Source organism: Amblyomma maculatum, chromosome 11 (assembly GCF_055883805.1).
Source record: "Amblyomma maculatum isolate TAMU_Amacu chromosome 11, ASM5588380v1, whole genome shotgun sequence".
NCBI lineage: Eukaryota > Metazoa > Arthropoda > Arachnida > Ixodida > Ixodidae > Amblyomma > Amblyomma maculatum.
The window spans coordinates 23,981,078-23,994,583 of record NC_139354.1 but is presented as its reverse complement, the minus strand read 5'-3'; the positions used below and the strand labels follow the sequence as shown (position 1 = coordinate 23,994,583).

The following is a 13,506-nucleotide window of genomic DNA, read 5'->3' as shown; positions in this document are numbered from 1 at the left end:
CCCGCAGCACACTCTTACCGACTAATGGACCTCTTAGGTCAAGGAATAACACGACGGTAATGTTACACAAGGGGGACGAGCATACTGCACCGCAGAAAAGAATACAAAGGCGAGGAGAAAGAGCACAAAGAACAAAATATATTGTCTTGCACGCTTTCGAATTTCCTTTAGGTCTAAGACGCCATTCTTCGTTCGCAGTTAGGAAAAGTTAAAATCTTCTTCCAAATCAGAAAAGCGTGTCACGTAAAAGGTTTGCAACAACGTCCTGTTTTTGAAGGAGAAAGATTGCTCTCTTTTCTGAAGCGAGCGGTTGGTTCTCTCTATATTTTTGTGCGTGAAATGAGGCTTTTCTGAACGCAGGTTTTGTTCATTACTCCGAAGCAAAGAAAAAAAAAAGAAAGAAGAAAAAAATGAAAGGTAGTAATAACGATGATGAGTACCTGGACGGAAAGAACTCAAAAGCTTTGAAAAAGAAAGGGCAAAATTGAACAGCTAAGGTAAATGAAGGCGTTAATTTTTTGCATGATAAACTCAACATTCAAGCAAGATTCTCAACATTAAGTTGGCACGGCATTATTGATAAACAGAGCTGCGCATAAACATGCGATAGGACATGACATGGGACTGCGCTCGCCCTGTGTTCTTCCCATGTGCCAATCTTTTTGCGCAATTCTGTTTTTCATTAATAGGTTAAGTCGGGTTAACAGCGGATATCAAATAGAAAGACGAAGGGAGCGACCTGAACAGAAACACAGCCTGAACTGAATATATGCGCGCCCCAAACTCTTATACCCTACATCGCAAGTAGCACCCTCAGGACACCTACTGTGGGAAATAAATTTTTACCAGACCAAACCAAGTAGCGCCATCTGTAAGCAGAAGAGTACTGAGAAAGCCCTAAGGACTAACGTTCGCATTGCCGCCACCTGAAAACTATCGTCTCAACCATCGAGTGAGCATCAAACAGTCGATCGAGAGCACAGCAAAACAGCTGTCTCGAAACAAAATGTATATAGGCTGCAGAAAGCGCATGTTCTGACGTCTCATCGGGACAACCTGTGAAGCCCACAGACCTGTCATTTTAACGTTTAGAAATGAGAACTGATGACGGCATACTCTCAGAAGCCTTTAAATGTCACATGAATGGGTAGCCATGAATACGTCGTTCTATAGCAATACATCTGGATAACCCGCTAACATGCCAAATGCATATAAGGAGCAGTAAAAACGAATAATCGCACGATATTTATCAATGCATTATAAGTTCTGAGTGGCATCCTCCTGCTGTTCTTCATACCTGCATAGCCAAAACCTACTTAACATATGATGATGTCGCTGCTAAACATGAATACACAGAAAAGGCGGAGATGTGAAAGCCGCGCCATCAATGCCGAAAGAAAAACGCTGGGGATGTTATAACAACTATAAGGTTGTCTTTTCTATTTCATGGGGAGAAATTTTCGGGGGTGTAATTATTTTTCGTTTCTTTAACATCGACGTTATTCTTGGCGATCCGCACACCTGGAAACACGATGCGCCGAGCGTAGACATCTGCTCCGCACTACACACGATTATTTTGCACTTCCTAACACGCGGTCATCGGGCGGAGCCTGCAAAAGTTGAACACAGAAACTTGACAACAGCCTTAGCGATCGCAAAGCCACAGAATCAGGCCAAAGCACACATGAAGCCAAGTCTCTCTGCGCTATCAGTTGGCCGGGTCCGCACAAAGAGGAATCTTCTTCAGCTTCCGTCCTACGACATGAGTTCCGTCCCACCGCTGCGAACCAACCCGGTTTAGTTCATTCCCAGAGCAGGAATTGTCAATTTAGTGACGATTTCTCGATTCTCATTCATCACTGAAGTTGTCTTATATATTAAGGTGAAAGCCTTTATTGCCTCATCGTTGTCGTCAGCAAAAGTGTCACACTTTTGCGGCGGCTCTGATTAGTTGAGACGGGATGACGTCATGGAGGTCTCGACGAATCACAGAGCACCACCACAGTATGCGTGAATGCGTGCCTTATATGGTCATATGCCAATCAATGATCAATTACAAGTTAATTATTAATCACAAACTATAAAAGAAAATGTCTAATTATTTATCCATTACTGATTAATGCCTAGTTAATTTAGAATTACTGATTAGTAACCGTTGCCTGATTAATCACTTATTCATCATTTAATGACGCGCATACAGTAAAATCAACCACTCAACAGTAAACGTAGAACTGAGAAGATGCAAGGAGCGCGATCTCGTCGCTGCCAAGCAGAATTCACTGCATAAATACACTTGCGGGATATGAGAGTAGTCGCTCGCTTTACTCGTAGCAGCATTCATCGCTACATGCGCAAGAGTCGCGTAGCAGAATGTCGCACTAAGGCGTTCGCCTTTCATCACATTAGTCGGGAAAGTGTCCTCGAATCTTTTATTTCCGATCGATCTCGCGACCTTCGGTTAGCCATCAAGCAATTTAGCCAATAAAACGCATCACGTTGCATGTTGATAAGCAGGTAGGGTTCCCTAAAAGCGTGCTAGAAAGGGGTGCTTGCTGCTCAGCGCACTTTAAATCAACAGCATGCACATGATACTTTGGAATACTGGCTTTTTGTTTCGGAGCCATTACACCTCGTTTGATTCGCTGATCAATGAGACTGTAGTAGAGTGAACACTAAAACAGCTCACAGGCACAAAGGACCGATACGACACGCTGTCTAACATAAGGCCAACCGAGCAAGCTCTTCTGGTTGGACGTGTGCTAAAACAGTTGTGGCAAATCGTTGTAGATGCGGCGATGTCCAGGCAATTTAAAGAACACCACAAAGTGCAAATTAATCTAGAGCAATAAACTACAATACCTCTTTCTCTTTTGCATTCTTGACTGCTCTTTTCACACCGCTCCTAAAAGCGCATTTTGGTACTCTAACGAAACGCAAGGCATTTATTGTCCATTTCCTCTCCGAAAAAGTACGCTCAAAAGGTAACATAAAAATTGCAGATATTTATTTCGGTTAAACCTAGTTATCTGAGCTTGAGGTCCTTCAAGCATGGCTACACATCAGTCTGACCGGCAAGCACCTCATCCATGGTGAGGACGAGCAAGCACCAAGGTCCGGAGAAGCATTTGTTAACCCCCTCGCCTAGAAACGAGGTCAGTATACAAGTTACTGAACCGCAGTTGGTCAAAATTTGCGGAGCATTCCACTACGGCGTCTCTCGGCTCAAGGTCAAACATGCAGGTGAATGACCTTGGCTGTTGGAGTGCGAGGAGAAGACCGCACGCTCTAGAAATCTATGGATACAACATTTTAATAAACTTTTCTCGCTGTTTGCATGACCTTGCCCTGAAAAATGCTGCATCCGAATATATATACCCATGTATTTTCCGCACCAAACGCCTTAAACAAAGCCTCAAATATCACCTTCAGCTGTATTGTACTTTTGTGCCTTGTTACACCCCAACACCAGAAAATATGCGTACCAAGAATTTTTGCACAAATTCTGGAAAATGGTTTGTGAACATAATTTGTGTTCACACATTGTATAAGTGCACATTACCAATCAATGTATTCGCAGATTCTCTATCGGCAGCTTTGTAGTTTTGGCTATTTATTTTCAAAAAAGCCCCACAGTGAATTTCTATGAAGGTTTGAATTACCCGTTGAGTGCTGGGGAGAAGGAAAACTTTTCTACACATTGCAGGCTTCGATGACATCTACCAATATATTCTTAAAAGTGCGTCGCAATATCCGCAGCTGCCTACACGAATTATTTTCATAATCGCGGGCTATTTTGTTTTTACGCTAGTTTTAGCTACCTGCACCATTCTAAACCGCATAACCAAAATCTTACGATATGCCAGTTTCCTCAAAAATAAAATGTTTCGCAGAAACCTGTACTTAGCAACGCCGTCACCGAGAATTCTTCAGGCTAGCAATATTCCTGTGCGCAATTTCCGAGACCGAGTGCCTTGAAACACACCGCACGATTTTGTTCACATTTATGTCACTTTTTAGGAACATGACGGGGCGAGGCGCAAACACGACATCGTGGCCATCGAAATCGGGGTCTGCGAACTTGCTTCTCCCGCTCTCCTAACCTCCTCTTTCTCAGCCATCTTCACGGCTCCCTTGCTCCATTTGGTTACTGCACACGGCTACTTCAACACTGTAATTCTCGGGAGCTTGCGGGCGCGGTCTACAACCTGTGTAGCGGCAAGATCTCAGCACTCATCCACGTCCCTGCCCGGAGCATTAGGCACTCCGGCTAGCCTCAGCATTTCGCGCCAGCCGAACTGTCGCCGAAAATCGCATTACCCAAATATGAACGCAGTCGCCATTTTTTTTTCTCTTTCTTTTTGTGGCGTTTATAATTGCAGCTTGGGAGACTCTCCGCCGCCACGGCTTTAGTACACGTGTGTTTCTGCTCCTGCTCTTTCCTAATAGTCTCTTCCAGCGACGGCACTAATGAACATAATTGAAATATCGCAACACGTACAGAGGCAACGTTCGCGCACGAAAGAAAACTTCACTGAATAAAGGTTATGCATAATTAATTCATCTCTGCATCAAATTTGAAAGTTCGGCGTTACCTTGATCCAGCTGGCAATCTTTCGATCGTAGCTCAGCGCACTTAATTCTGCGCATGTCAACCTGGCAAAAAAGCGAGAGAGAGAGAGAGAGAGAGAGAGAGAGAGCGATCAAAATTCAAGTTGCCGCTACCGTATTTCCCCGCTAATTGGCGATGACGCAGTACTTTCCTCGCGGTAATAGATTAGGCCGTGACACGTGCCGTTTGGATTCTGCTTTGAGCCCGTCAAATGTCATACCGAAGTTCCTAGCAGCGCTAAAAGGGCTCGGGGTTGAGATAAGGGAGCAATTATTTTGATAAGTATCAGCGCATTAAGATTGAGCGCCATGTTATCGCATTTCCTCACTTGCAGTGTTTAAAGAGGGCCTTATGTGCTCTGATATCAGTCTCGAGAACCGTTCCAAGAGCCACTTACGAAAAGAGTGGAGAACACGGAAACGCCTATTTACTATACAATAAAAACGACCTGTAATGATAAAGATTGCAGCCAAAAAAAAAATGTATTTTTCACTTTGTACAAATTTATTTCAGTTATTTATTTATTTTATTTACTTATTTATTTGAGTTATGTCTGAGTTGTACCAAGCATAAAATAGGAGTACTTTCACTGACGTCATCAAATACAGTTTTTTCCTTCAACTTTCTCAATAGTTTCAAAATCCCATATTTCTTCGGTATTTACTCCCAAATTGCATCTCCATCTCTCCAATAAGACACTACGAGAGGTCCATTTGAATGGAAGAAGGCAACGCATTCATCGCTATGATGCACCGATATATCAGTATCTGGATGACTGTCTTCACTTCTGCTGTGAGGTTGCGTACATCATCCAGTCATATCTGACGTTTTCCGACCAGTCATCACATGTCAAGGTTTTCTTTTTAGTGCTTCTTTTTAGTGCCACTAAGGCAACAAGTTACGCTGATCGCGAAAATGAATGCCTGACTACAATATAAAGCACACATTTGCAGAAGAATGAATAATAATTTGTCCTCCTTTCCATACATCATCGAAACGTTACAGTTAAATGGTAATGCCCATGCGTTATGCAAAATTATGCGCACTGCTGTTCCTGGTTTTGGAAAGCATGACAAACCCACTTCTTCCAAGGGCCACGTCTCTTTGTGAAACGAGTGTTGACGTGGAAAGCACTTAGTGGAAGTGAGGACACGACAGCTGTCTGCGGAAAGTTTATTAACCGGAAAAAGAGGAGCGCGCAAGTAGCTCATCGGGGCTGCAAACCAAACGCAAGCCTCGAAACAAAGCGAACAGGGATGTCCAAAGGCGCTTTTATCACCGTTTGCTTGTTGTTCTCCGCGACATGGACAGAGTCCACCGCCGCCGATGCGAAAGCGCCGTCGAAATCTAACGCGCCTGGCGATTCTGTTAAAAGCACTGTTAGCTCGTCACAAGAAGCCCATTCAAAGGCACAGGAGAGCGTAACGACATCTTCTAAAACAAACACTGCGGAAGGCAGCCAGGAATTGACTCCTTACGAAGATGACCCCCAACATCGGGAGCGGCAGCACATGGAAGACGTGAGTCTTGTCTTAAATAGCATTATGATAGAAACTTTCCGGTTTCATGGCCTGATACATAAGCATCAGTAAATTTCCTGTTAACTCTTCTCCAAACTTCTTTCAGGCCATTTCCTATTACCCAGAGATTCTCATTCTACCTGTTCACTGACACTCCCACCCAAGAAAGCTTGTTTTTCTACGTCATTAACGCGCTATGCTGCACCGCGAGAAGCGAATGCCTTTTAATCTAAGGCGGCAAAAATATCTTGCCTGCACAAGTCACATATCTGACCCCGTGGCAGCCCTCTGCGACCTTTCTCGTGACGGCCCCACTGCTCGCCCTTTAGAAGATGAGAAGAAGGTCTCGGGCATGTTTGCTAGCCTGTTGCAAAGCTTTTTTTCTTGTCATTAGTGCGTCCCTCGACAAGTCTTCAACACTGCTTCCTTTTGAGCCATAAATACGAAACAAGGTTGATGTGGCTGTCTATAGCGCTACTAAAATAAGAGTACGTGGATTAGAATTTCAAGGCACGCTATGTTCTCTCTGCAAGCGTATACACTAAACTGTTGTTCTTAATATCAGGCACGCGTTCAAGCACCAACACCTTTACCTGAACAATGTTCTGCATTCGTCCTGTTTCTTATCCTTGCTTCCCTCATTCCCTTTAAGTGATTGTTACCTTCCTTCGTATATTTACTCCTATATTCCTTCTTATTTCCTTCCCCTTTCTTTGCTGCCTTCTGCTGTTCCATACTCCTCCGTACTTCCTAATTACTACTTCCTTCCGGTTTCCCTTCTACGTTTACTTTTCTTCCTGGCCCAACTCTTTATTCTTTGCGTGCTCCCCGCATTCTGTCTACCCATGATTCCAAAACTCTTCTCATTCATTTCTTTCTCTTCCTCACCTCTTTTTCTCAACCAGTTTTCTTAATATCTCTTTCTTTCAAATCATTCCTGCCAAAATTGCCTTTTCTTCCTCTCCTGTTTTCCCTTAATTTCTTCCTTGAGTCATTTTGTCACTTTCTTGCTTCCTCCCGGCTTCCTTCCTGTCTTTCCTTCCTTTCTTTCTTCTTCCTGTTTTTCTATTTTGCCTTAACTGCGTACGTGGCGTTAAAACGAAAGATAAGCGGATTGCAGGCGTTTATTCCGCCCTTAACAGCGGTCTCGCCTGCTTTGAATAAAAACGCAATCTAATTCACTCAGACGTACTCCTTGAATTCTAAGCCAGACACTGCTTTCCCTAATACAATGCTGTGCAACAAACAATGCCTAATTTCTCTTTCAATGCAGTTCTTGAACATCGAAGAAAGAATATATGTGATTAAGCGTGACTTCCAACTAGGACGAGGCGTAACGTGTGAGTCTGCGCAAAGAGAGCGAAAGATCACTGAAAAAGACTACGTGTACACTCTACGTGCCCGTCAGTACAAGATCGTCAATGACTTGTAAGTGGTGCATTTCAATTCCTCTTGATTTTTCACCCCTACGCCGCTAGATGGCAGGGAAGAACTTTGCTCGGCCACTACCAGGTGACATTTTTCTCACGACTTCCAGCCGATGTTCAGTATTCTTACTTAATGAAACCACCTTAGAGTAAAATGCTAGATTACAGGACAAAGAGAAAACATTCGATGGCATTAGTGACAAGCAAGTTTTCTGTAATAGGTTAACAACAACAAGGATAAAGCGGGATTCTTTGGAAAACATTCTAGAGTCCAGCAATGCATTGAGGTTTGAATACACTTACTCTGAATACAGCCAAATTTTAGGACAGAAAAACGGCTTTATCTGGAGGGTGTCACAAGCTGGATATAAAGTATTTGAAGTAGACGCAAAGATCTGGAGCCTGGTTCATATTCCCCTTGAAGCTCGCAGTGGCCAGGTTTGTGGCAGTTCGAGATTGGTTTACTTTACCTATTAGGCGGATTTCATGCAAGTCGATTAAACCTGTCACTAGTGAAAAATACAAGTAAAAAATTGTACGTAGCATGAAGAAAAGTCGCCCCGTATGCTTCTCAAAGTGTCGGGGATCAAAGGGAGCATGAAGGATTATCATCACTCTAGAGCGAGGGAAACCTAATCCCTATGTGTGTACTCACGCAGTTTTATTTCCTTTTTCTTGTGCAGGATATCCATGAAGGTTATCTTCAAGGTCAGCAAGACTGGGGTTCATAAGGATTACAACGCTGTCCGGTACCAGCACGGCCTAGGTACAGAGCTCTCAATCAATCAATGTTTCAGAAATGATAACTTGCCCCATGCATATAACGACTTACACAGGTTGCGGGACTGAAGGAACTTGTTGCATACCAGGCCAAATCTCTTCCAGCAACACAATCTTCCCTCCTACTGCAATAGTTAACGCAGTGCTCACAACCATTTGCGCTGTTTGGTTTGGTTTGGTTTGTGGGGTTTAACGTTCCAAAGCGACTTAGGCTATGAGAGACGCCGTAGTGGAGGAATCCGGAAATTTCGACCACCTGGGTTTCTTTAACGTGCTCTGTGGCGCTTTAATTTGCGCTGTGACGCAGCTGCACGACAGACAGGGAGAATAGGAAAAGCGGGGATGTTCACCATTACAGGAATGCGGTCGGATGTCTTTAACTAGGGAAAGAAAAGTTGGAAGCGAAAACTCACGCAATGGTTTTTTTAATGACATCAGTAATTGTTGCAATCACTGCCGGACACAGGAACAATAACGACAACCATGAACCGCATGAGACAGACACATCTGCCAATGACAACAGCTTGGTCTCCGTCCCTACATCAATAGTTAGGGCCAGGTTTGCAAAAAAAAAAAAAAAAAAAAGAAAGTTATATAGTGAGGTTTAAAGTTCTGAGGCAACACACTGAATATTAGGGACGCCAGTTTTCGTGTGTCAACTAGGAGGAAAAGCAGTGAGGAGTTCTAGGAACTCCCAATATTACGGAACCCGCGCGGTGCCTGCCTACCCAGCAGAGAGTAGACTTTATTTTAGCATTGCCACTTATTGCCACTTATTGCCACTTTCTCATGCCCACGTGGTACGTGTTATTAACACCTACTGGAGGCAGTAACTCAGGGCGCTTGTTTATATCGCCTTCTGCATGTTGAACATGCGTCGAGTACAGGCGGCTTACATTCGACACATAACACTCTGTTCCGCTCAAAAGCTCCTGAAAGCGGAGACAATGTTTATGAAGTACACGTAACAAGTTTTGTGAAGTGTATATATCTTATAAAAATGCTCCCAGAAAGCTAAAGACCGAAAGCACGGCCTTAAAAGATCACTGCGAACAACCATGCCACCGAATCGCCTTTGAGCGAGCTACGTACTAGCCATCTAGCATAAGCCATTAGGACAGCTTCAGACGTAGTTGTGACATATCCCGACATTAGAAATGCGGCATGTAAAAAGCAACATCTTATCAACATCCAAGGGTTTGGTAATGTGGAAATCAGTGAGCTGCAACTTGCTTTTTTCAAGAATTAACAAGTGATATGCATACAACGGGCAGCAGGCAAGATTAAGCTGTCAAAGATGTCGATGGTGATGTTGACTCTTACCCAGAAAAGCTACGGAAAGCGAATGCAGACTTGCTAGTACGAAGTGCGAGCGAAAAAGTGAGTCAGATACTTGATTGCAAGCCTTAAAAAGCATCTCTCGAACAAAATACGTTTGGGATATAGAAGCGCATGCGAAAAAAAAATATGGGCCGAATTTATTTTGCAGACCAGCCTTGGAGAGAGCGCAAACTAATGTACATCAGCCCCGAGAAGACATGTGCCATCCTCGTTGAGGAACTGGGAAAAGGTCGCAAGGGTAAGTCACCATCACCACCCGTCCATTTACTTAAATGAGCAAGAGATAGCGTTCATGCGTGCCTCGAGGCCTGCCCGCCGCGTCGCGCTGACCTCGAGGTACCTAATAAAGCGTTAATGTGCGCGCGCGCGTGTGCGTGTGTGTTTATGTGTGTGTGCGTGCGGCAGGGTCCAGTGGGAGATGTACGAAAAGTGTGCCGGCGAAAATCATGGGGCAAAACAGGAAGGTACATAAAACGCGACAAATGTTGCTTTAATTAACACTACTTAGATGGTGGTACAGAACAGCACTCTAAAAATAGGGAACGAAAAAAAAAGAAGACAAATACATGAACTAACTTCAGTCTGCGTGTGTCTTGTGGTCACGATGCCTCCTCAGGTAAGCACAAACGACAATAATATACCTTCGCTGCGACGCATACGCGGCTACCATAGAGCACTTCAATTTTAAAGATACCCTGAGGAGAGCTCTACCGAATTTTCTCTCTCAGTAAAAATGAACTGTGTGGCTCTTTTTAGCTATGGTGATTTTACTTCGGTAGCAAGACGCATATCTATTACTGAAAAACTTGTTTAAAAAGCAAACAATCTTCAAGACAAACGAAGACGAAAAATTAGTTGTGGTTTAACTCTGGTTAACCCTAGTTGAATTGCGATAGCAACGGAGGAAGCTTCTTTTGCCTGCTACATTATTCCCCTACCACGCCCTATCAGTGTATGGTGCTACATTATTGGGGACACTTAAACTCGTCCTTTAAGAGTATGACACCAGAGCGTAAGCTGCCAGCCCACATATAAATGAGAAGGGTTCAATGCTGCTGAACCAAATGTGGAGCGAAAGCATTAGCTGCGGGTGACCGAGCATTCTTCGTCTTCTTCTTCGCCTTTCCCTTTCTTCGTCTTCTTGTTCGTCTTCTCCTTCATCTTCGTCTTCTTCGCAGCTGTTCAATATCAAACGTGGGCCTTCCCGGGACTACGCGACGGGCAGAAACATGTCGAAGTATTGCCATCGCAATAAAAATAAAACTTCAATTGGCGGAGAAGGGAGAGGGGGGAGGAACTGATACTTCCATGTTTAGGCTACTTTAGCCTGTAAAAAATCTTTTAAGTGAAAGCCGCCTGGTTATTACAAAACGGTGACCTATATTTACACAGACAGCTTCAGTTTGTCCTGCAGGTCCCTGCTGCAGCATCCGGAGGCTGAATTGTTTTGCACGTACTTTCTCTAACCACGACAGGTTGCCAACTCGTCCAGCCAGAGTCAGCCATCGACGACGGGATACCCGAAGAGTGCGACAAGATCTACAAAGCCAGCTGCGAAAAAACGAGCGTCCAGGTGTACGAGCATGCCTGCAGAAGTCTTCCAGACGCCAGCCCACGCCACAGGGAACTTTGAGCTTGTTGGTGACGAAGAGACCGTCCTATGCCAAAAGGCACCACGCAACACCCGCATGACGTGTGCTTTCGAGTGCAGTCTCAGTGATACGTATCATCGGGGTAACCTCAAAAGAGGTCGATGCCATCACAGAGGATTCCATCGTGCGTATCTGAACTGTACGTAGTGAGAAAGGCTGCATCAATGAAGGCGCTGCGTCACTTTCTGTCTCCTACTTTTCTTTTTTTTAGTTTCCATCTCACATTTGAATAACTGAAGAGTTAACGGCACTGACTCACACTGCAGACTAAGTGCATTTGGCGGGCACTGTACGTGCACTGCCCCGCCACACGCCTTCATTACTGTGTGCGGTGCATAAAAAATATGCCCATTGAAAAGAAATGTATTTGTAAGTGTGCTGAAACCATCATTAATAAATGTCATTGTCGTTATCATTACTATAGGATTTTAAAAATAGACCTTGACTTGTTATTGAAGGTGCCAGCAACGACTGTTGTTTTCAAAGTAAGCATGCGGGTTACTGAATTGAATTAATATTAAACGGTTGGTTCAAATGGCGTACCAACGTGTGCATTTTTCACATATGTAGCCTAGAAATAAGGTTGAACTCCATCGTTAATAACAGCATAGAGACAAGCAATGTGAAGAACTGCCTAAAAAGTGTAGTTAGCACATATATACATAACCCTTATTTTTCACAAAGAGACACTGCTGTTACACAGTTAAAAGCAATGCGCTTCGAGGAAAATGTTCACGATAAAATGTTGAAACCTGTGACGCGTCTTCCTGCCGAGAGCACCAATAACTACAAGACATAGGCTGAAAAACAACATTCGCAGGCGTGCCACCACGGCGTGTCCTCTTGAAATGACAATTTAAGGAAAAAGTCGCATCCACCATCCTTCTATGTTCTAACCGAGCGCGCTAAGCACTACTCAACGCCAACCTCCTGTGAAAGTGTCCATAATTCTCCATGCATGTATAGCGTAAAGCCGCTGGACTGACACGACTGGAAACAAACCGCCGTACTTTCGTGTCCCGGCCGACAGCCCCAACTACTACTACGTCGACCCCTTTGAACGTGTCCTTAACTGTCCTTGTCTAGCGTAACGTAGGCTGGAGTGTGTTAATTAAACATTTAGGAATATTAAAAACGGATTGAAATTTAAAATAACCAAAGTAATAATTCACAGAATAAAAACAATACAATTGAGGATAGAAAAACATTGAAAAATTACGTGTGTAGTGCTGCAACAACAGTACCAACAACCCTCAGGCTTTCGCATTTCTCCAGTGCTGGCCCTGCAGTCGTCCGACATTTTTGTTTGCCAAATGAGATGAGTCCCCTACCATGTGAAGCAACTGCGATCATGCGGGAGAACTTCTACTACAACCGAGACCCTTGGTGGTGGTTTAGGAGCATTACCTTCAAAGCACTTAGTAGTCTTTAACCAGGGTGCGGTTGAAAGCGGTAGTCTTTTTAATTCTGGCATCCACCAAGTGTACGCATCCTGCTATCGCCGCCAGCAAACCACTTTTTTGGATACCTCTGGACTTCCCGCCGAAAAAAAAACACAAGAAACACTTTGTTCTTCAAGGCACTCGCATGCTTTCTCCCCCGAATGCTTCTACTGCTGCTTGACAGGATCGTGTATCGTTTATGTGAAGTATATGGTGTACTTCATGCATGCAGTGAGCACGTCCTCTTGTGTTTCATGTATATATGACGCTAACAACCTCCTCCTGCCACGCTGCATAGCGTGACAGTTAAGGAGGTGGCCGAAAAATGAGAGAGATGAGATGACTGCCCCGCGGACACGTAAGAGCAACGTCCTCCGCATGACAGACGAGATGATGCATCATCTGCTGGCAAAAACACGTCTTGCTTGACATTGATGGCATACCTCATTTCGGTAAGACTAAAGATGCGACTCCAGGACTACGCAATAAAAAGAAAAGAGGAAAGAAAAATACTGCAGCTAGTACGAATCACCCGAAGGCAAGAATATTCGGCTCCCAGCCACATCTATACTCTTTCTTCCCCGGGCTGCAGCAGAAGTATACGGGAAACAAAGTTAAATAAAAGGAGCGGTGCGCAGCAAGCGAAGTCGCAAGTGCCTTCGTTTGAGCCAGGTGCGGTTTTCTTTACGCAGCACACGTATGTCCCGGCGAAATAAGGCCGTCGTGACTAGAAAA

The 13,506-nt window shown here is 44.2% G+C and overlaps 2 protein-coding genes across 6 annotated transcripts in view; one reads left to right on the top strand and one right to left on the bottom strand.

Moving 5' to 3' along the window:
• inaE (inactivation no afterpotential E) overlaps nt 1–13,506 on the bottom strand; it is a 229,679-nt gene that overhangs the window by 139,414 nt on the left and 76,759 nt on the right. The window lies entirely within an intron of this gene.
• LOC146173160 (uncharacterized) lies at nt 5,689–11,871 on the top strand. Its single transcript, XM_084584133.1, has 5 exons — nt 5,689–6,129; nt 7,403–7,557; nt 8,240–8,322; nt 9,826–9,915; nt 11,153–11,871. The coding sequence occupies exons 1-5, from the start codon at nt 5,866–5,868 to the stop codon at nt 11,308–11,310; spliced, it is 750 nt and encodes a 249-aa protein (XP_084440259.1). The 5' UTR covers nt 5,689–5,865; the 3' UTR covers nt 11,311–11,871.

Coding starts and splice junctions, on each gene's coding strand:
- LOC146173160 (XM_084584133.1), top strand. CDS start 5,866: ATGTCCAAAGGCGCTTTTATCACCGTTTGCTTGTTGTTCTCCGCGACA. Junction 6,130..7,402: donor AGCGGCAGCACATGGAAGAC/GTGAGTCTTGTC, acceptor CTTTCAATGCAG/TTCTTGAACATCGAAGAAAG. Junction 9,916..11,152: donor ACTGGGAAAAGGTCGCAAGG/GTAAGTCACCAT, acceptor TAACCACGACAG/GTTGCCAACTCGTCCAGCCA.